This window comes from Fukomys damarensis, unplaced genomic scaffold, assembly GCF_012274545.1.
Source record: "Fukomys damarensis isolate Sample0158 unplaced genomic scaffold, DMR_v1.0_HiC HiC_scaffold_13, whole genome shotgun sequence".
Lineage (NCBI taxonomy): Eukaryota > Metazoa > Chordata > Mammalia > Rodentia > Bathyergidae > Fukomys > Fukomys damarensis.
Genome location: NW_022900925.1, coordinates 1569596 through 1576598, shown reverse-complemented (window position 1 = coordinate 1576598; position 7003 = coordinate 1569596). Strand labels below are relative to the sequence as shown.

At 41.1% G+C, this 7003-nt stretch overlaps 1 protein-coding gene and 1 pseudogene across 1 annotated transcript in view; one reads left to right on the top strand and one right to left on the bottom strand.

Moving 5' to 3' along the window:
- LOC104849962 overlaps window positions 1-7003 on the bottom strand; it is a 21345-nt pseudogene that overhangs the window by 11603 nt on the left and 2739 nt on the right.
- Window positions 1-7003, top strand: part of LOC117285841 — a 14617-nt gene that overhangs the window by 7376 nt on the left and 238 nt on the right. Inside the window, exons 4-5 of the mRNA XM_033762725.1 lie at window positions 1090-1180; window positions 6757-6860. Coding sequence (XP_033618616.1) covers window positions 1090-1180; window positions 6757-6860 — 195 coding nt within the window. The remainder of the gene's footprint in view (window positions 1-1089; window positions 1181-6756; window positions 6861-7003) is intronic.

The following is a 7003-nucleotide window of genomic DNA, read 5'->3' as shown; positions in this document are numbered from 1 at the left end:
CTACTTTTTACTTTTTAAATGCAAAACACCTTAAGACTACATGATCTTTCCATTTGTGGACACTGTGCATCAAAGGTTTATTAACCATCCATTTTATCAAACCCATTTTTTTTTCTAGTACCAGGGATAGGCACTTGCTGCACTTTCCAAATACTACTTTTTAAATGCAAAACACCTTAAGACTACATGATCTTTCCATTTGTGGACACTGTGCATCAAAGGTTTATTAACCATCCATTTTATCAAACCCATTTTTTTTTCTAGTACCAGGGATCAATCTCAGGCACTTGCGGTTTCAGGGAGTTACAGCACCACTGAGCTACATCCTGGCCCACCAAACTAAATCTTTATACCAGGGATCAAACTCAGGACCTTGAGCTTGCCAGGCAGACAGGGAGCCACTGACCTGAAACGCTGGCGGCTCTGCCTTTCACTGCTGTAAAATGTGAGGCGATTCACTTAACCTCTCAGAAGACTCATTTGGTCATTCACAAAATCAAGTAAATAATATCTACCATCCCAGGTTGACCTTAGAATTAAATGCAACCTTACATTTAATGAAATGAAAAGTCCCTTAGACAATACCCAGCACACATTATGCACTATACAAAGACAGATTTGCCTCTCTTTCTAGTGTATATTTAGTATCTCAGGAGTGATTTCAATAATAATAGAATCTTGTTGAACCACCATCCAAATATATTTAAAATGTTTGCTGGTTTTGCAGCAAGTAAAGAAGGGGCAAAAGGATAAATTATAAAGCTGCAAGCTCACTCATTCTCTCTTAGGGAAACAAATAAACAATTTGAACTCAAACTTCAGTTTCTAGATCCTTAAACTTTCTTCTCATTAGAATTGCACGAACTAAATTAAATTAGAGTCTATTTGAGATTGTTTTGCACCTGCAAAATGAAAACTATTGCAGTGATTAAGTTAAAACAAAAAGTAATAGGTGCTGAAGGAGCCGGCTGGCTGGTATATTACTGTTATTGCATTTGAGAGGGTTCAATTTTTCTGGTCCCTAGACCGTGGGAATTTTCGGAAGACACTGGTGAGATCCTTTTTATCTTTGACAATCACTGATTCTAGAGTCCTCCAGACAAACAAATCTGAGAACACCTTGGGAAAAGGACTCTACAAGAGCTACAAATATAGTCACATAATGGACTCAGGAGGCTCAGTACTCCTGATGGGTTACATAGAACATAACTGCCCCCTCCAATGTATACAGCACAACAGACAAGACAGATTGCTCTTGAGCTGGGGGCTGTAGCTCAGTGGTCGAGTGCTTGCCTAGCATATACGAGGCGCTGGATTCCATCCCAAGAACAACAACAAAAAAGACAGATTATTTGAGCATTCTTCATATTAGTTTCTTCTCAGCCCTGTCTCTCAGCAGCATATTAAAAGGATGGCAGATGGGCACGGTGGTTCACGCCTGTAATCCCACCACTCGGGAGGCTGAGGCCGGAGGATCGCTGTGAGTTCGAGACAAGCCTGGGCTACACAGGGAGTTCCAGAGCAGTCTGCACTACATAGTGAGACCCTGTCTCAAAAAACTAAAAACAAACAAACAAAAATATGGCAAATCAAACCCTTGGGCTCTAAAGAGTCCCTAGAATCAATGAAACTTTGTGACTTTTTTTTTTTATACTTGGAATTGAACTTGGGGCCTCACACTTGCCAGGCAGGTGCTGTGCTGCTGCGCTACATCCCCGGCCCAACTTTGTGACTCTTACAAACACATTCTCTTGCCTTCTTTCCTGGTCATTCTGAACTTACCAGGATGCAGTGAGGGTGCTTGTCCACTGTCTCTGACTCCTCTCTAGGCTTCATTTGGCTGTGCTTCCAGCTCTGCATAGGCTCTGGATGGCTTCCTGCACGGATAATCTAACGTAGATACTATGCACTTTCCCCATTCTCCGGGCCTCCAGGTTGGTGATATCGTGAGTCATATAGGAGCAGCCCTGCATTACAACAATTAATGCCCCCTGTGGTAAATCACTGATCAATGAAAGGTGAGAGCTGGGGGTAAATACAAGTTTATACAAGTTTATACAAGTTCTTGAGGAGGTTTCCACAGATCCGGCAATCCTTCCTAGTTGGTGGCAGCCAACTCACTATGCAGTCTTAGGGTGGATCTCCCTCCTTTCCTGATTCACTGCCCTTATCTCTCATCCTGCTCCCTGGTAATGTGGCTCTGCCATGAGCCCTTGGCCATGTCCTCCCTCCTTCCTTCCTTCCTTCCTTCCTTCCTTCCTTCCTTCCATTATAGACAGCTAAGTTAGGTAGAAATATTACAGGCAGACAGGGCTAAGCCCTCAAAGGAGTCAGGACAAAAGATGAAAAACTTGGGCTGTGGATTTAGCTCAGTGATTCCACTGCTTGCCTTGCAAGTGGCAAGGACCCGAGTTCGATCCCCAGTACAAAAAAAAAAGATGAAAAGACATTACAAGTGTGACTGCAAAGACATCTCTTGGCAGCCAGGCCTCAAGATAAAAACAAATGACCAGGCCTATATACTTCCCCAAAGCACAAAATAAGAGGTAGCACGTGGCCTAATAAAGTCTAAATAGGCATCAGTCACCTCGGTAGGGTCTAGTTCCATTCCTTCCTTAAAAAGTTCTTTGTTCTTTCCATGTACACTTGTTACATGACGTGCCTTCCCATTGAATCGATGTTACCTAAGTGGCTATACTTTTAATCATATTAGTTGATTCTAATTGTGTCCCAGGTGGTACCCACCTCATGATTTTTCTTCCCCTGTAAACTGGGGTCCTTGGCAACCTATTAGGGTACCCTCCTGTCTCTCTTAGGAGCTATATCTTTCCCTCTCAATAAATATTTCCGACTCTTTTTCTTTTCTTTCTTTCTTTTCATACTTCCTACTCTTAACCTCCATTGTTTCTTAGAATTTATTCATCAATTTTGGAGAACATGAATTTGGCATATCTGACACCTAGCAAGTTGAGAGTCACCTTATATCATTTAAAGACCCTATACCATCTTCCTTCCTTCTTTCTTCCTCTCCTTTTTTTCTCTTTCTTTCTTCCATAGTTTCACAGTTGCAACAAGAGCATGATGAAGAGCAGGCCTGAAAACCTAAGTGTAACAACACTAGAGTTGAATAAAAGACAGAATGCACACTCTTCTCCCTGCTCCTCTGTGTGGGAGGAGCCAAGAGTCATGGGTAAAAGTCATCTTGCAACTACTGCTCTATGGGTCGGTTGGAGTGCAAGACTGGAAGAGGGAATTTCCCCTTTTGGGATTCTTTTTTTTTTTGTTTTGGCTTTTTTGGTACCACCGGTTGAACTCAGGACCTTGCACTTTCAGGGCAGGTGGCAGCACCACTGAGCTACATCTCTGGCCCTCCTGTTTTGTACAACTCAGGATCTAGTATTAGAACAAGATCTGGTCCTAATCAAGTATTCAGGTATAATTTGCCTAGAATAAATGAAGCTATTTCGAGAACTTTCTTGACATAGTACAGTATTAGGAAGAAGTCAGAAGGCTTTGGGGGCTCGGGATGTCAGAATTGATTTGCTACGTAAGACCTGAGAAGCCATCAGAGGACACTGCCTACAGGGCTACCAAAGCAGTGGCATTGTCTGAGAGGCTTACTGGTGGCCTCCACTATGGGTCACAGTGGAAAGTGAGAGGTGCCGGTACCAAAGCAGATGGTGTAATTCTGGAATAGCAAAGGCTAGGTGACTGCATTTAAATATCAAAGAAGGTCAATGTAATTATTCTATCTGTGGAGAGTAGCTAGCCTGAAAATCCAAATTTTGAAATTTTCCAAAATCCTAAACAACTTGAGCTTGGACACAATGCTACAAGTAGGTTTTTGTTTTTTGTTTTTTTCTTTTTGGACTGGGGATTGAACTCAGGAACTTGTGCTTGTGAGGCAGGTGTGGCACCACTGAGCTAAATCCCACTCCCATACAAGTAGAAAATTTTACACCTGACCTTATGTGATGGATCAGTCAAAAAGCAAGCCCACTAAAAATGCTGCATAAAATTAGCTTCTATTTCCAAGGATTTAGCTCAGCGGCAGCACAGCTGCCTCACAAGCACACGTTCCTGAGTTCAATCCCTCGTACTGGAAAAAAACAAACAACTTTTAGTTATACGAAGAAGATTACAGGAGACACAGATGAATTTTATATTTAGATTGGGTCCCATCCTCAAGATAAATCATTATGTGTATGCAGGTATTTCGAAATCTGAAAAAAAAAATCCAAAATCTGAAACACTTCTGTTCTTAAGCATCTTGCATAGAGAATACTTAAACTGTACTGGGAAGCAATAGTAGAATGCTCATTAGGATTCTTTGATCCACAGGGATTTGGAAGATGGTGTATCATAGTGTATCACACTGCTCCAAAGTGGATAACAAGTAGGAAAAGCTTGATATATAGAATAAATTTTTTTAAATTTTTATTTCAGGAACAGGGATTTAGCTCAGTGGCACCAGCACCTGCCTCGCAAGCACAAAGACCCAAGTTCGATCCCCGTTAAAAAAAAAAAAAGAAAGAAAGAAATTTCAATGTAATGCAAGTAGATATTAAGAAAAGAAAAAAAATTAAAAACAGTTCTTACTTTATGAAAAAATAAAGCAAACTTTTGCAACAAATTAATTAAGGAATAACATGAGTTAATACACTATTTTTTAAAAAGTTCTTAGGGCTGGGGATTTAGCTCAGTGGTGCCATACCTGCCTCACAAGTGCAAGGTTGTGAAGCTGTGATTTTGATCCCTAGTACCAAAAATTTAAAAAAAAATTTTTTTTTAAATTCACGAGCAGAGTTCAGCTGTCACTACAGAAAATCACAGTTCTAGTCAGGTGTGAAGGCACACACCTGTAATCCCAGCACTATGGCACTATGGGGTGGGAGGAAATCAACAATTTGAGCCCAGCCTATGCAATTTAAAAACTTAGCAAGACCCTGTCTCAAAATAAAATAAAATAAATAAATAAGAAAGGGATTTATCTCAGGGGTGCTGGTGCCTGCGTAGAAAGAAAAAGGTACTGAATTCAATCACTGGTGCTGAAAGAAAGAAAGAAAAAAGAAGGAAAGAAAGAGAAAGAACTGAGGATACAGATCAATGTGAAAGACCTATGTTCAATCCCTACAACACACACACACACACACACACACACACACACACACACAAAACCAGGTTTCCTCCTAAGTTCCTAGATGTCTGTTCATAGGTGCAAAGCTCCCTGAAAATGAAGCCAGGATCCTTTAGGACAAAACTCATAGACAGATGATAGGTAGATAGATAGGCAGACAGATAGATAAGATAGATAGATAGACAGAATGACAGATAGATAAAATGTGACTATTTGAAAAATTTTAGAAAGACACATTACCTACCATTAATCCCCATCAACATATTTCTCATTTCAAACACACTTATCCTACTGTTCTTGCCAGTTTCTGAAGCAGCTCCTGAAGTCCTCTTTTGTTAAGTGTCTTTACAAGGTGTGATTTAAAAAAATGGTGAATGATGCTGCCAGTGCTGTCCAACGGGAAGGCAGGCTCATAAAAACATTACAGTGTATACTTATCTACCTTATTCATGAGATCTAGCACCATTCCACTCCTGACTCCTCTTCAAAGTGAAAATGACAATGACAAGTACATATTTTGAATTGATTCAGGACACAGGGGCAGTCACAACAGCACAACTAAAGACACAAAGAAAAGGACTTCCAGTATTTCTTTATGAAGTGAGAAGGACGATTGCATAATTGCGATTGAAGCAAGAGGGACTGTTTTGAGGAGAAGTGGCAATGCGTCTTTAGTTATAACAAACTTTCTAAAACACTTTCTTAACATTCACCGTATTTTAAAATCACTGTACACATAGTAAACGAATCCCCAGTCATTCCTCCACAGAGACCTGTGGTCGCTGTTCAGGGTAACTGAACTCAGAGTTTGCGAAGACTGTGTGACATGGGATCGGAGATATAATTCAAACCAAGGGGCCCAAAACCTCATGTGCTTCTGTGCTTAGAGTCCTGACTCAAATCCAGCCACAGATCCACTCTGTGGTTATTTCCACAGGAGCTAAAATAATACAGCAGAAACTGTGATCAATATGAAAGTACAAATACAGTAGTTTTTCATTGTTTTTGATCCCAAGCCTCTGAAATCTGATTGTTAGCTGTCTGGCACTGCCAGCTGGCTACAGAGCTACAGTGTTAGAAGAAGACCACAGAGAGCCACAGGTGTTTGCAGGAAGACGCTGTGAGGTCCTGTGCACGGGGTATGTTTCACACTAGAGCATGTTTTCATTTGATTAACTACATTTCAGATGTTGAATAGCTCCATGTGGATATCTGCTACTTCAATGGACAGTGCAGCTCTGAAACATCCTTGGTTATCTGGACATTCTGTAGAACCTCATACTAGTATGAGGTACTGATGATATTGTGCTAATTAGACCTAATGAGCAAGAAAATGGAAGTTTTCTGGATGCAATGGCAAGGCTTGTCCATGACAGAAGTTGGGATATAAGATCCCTACAAAGATTCAGGGGCCTGATGCACTGCTTGAAGTCTTCGATCTGCTAGATGTCTGTGTAGAAAAGGATTTAACCTTGCCCAAAGAGAGGTTTGGCCTAGGCCTTATGCTGCTAGGCTCTTGAAATATCATTCCTAGTAGGAGAGTTTTGTTTCGCCTTGGGGGTGGTTGGCCAGACGGATAACAGCAATATGATTTAAATTGTGGGCTTTGTATCATGCAGCATCAGTGTGGCTTCCACAGGGACGGGAGCCTGGGATTGGCTACATGGGTCATCATTGATGCTTACATGATGGAACCTCTTCGAAAGACACCAAGGCTTGTTGGGTAAGCTGTTCTGGTTGGCAGTACTTCATGCTGATGATTCCATGCTGCAAGGGAGAGGACAACTGGAAGTTTGGGCTTTGGTCCTTCTCTAGATTCTGCCCTAAACATTTCTTCCCTTGGATGATTTTTTTTTTTTTTTTTTT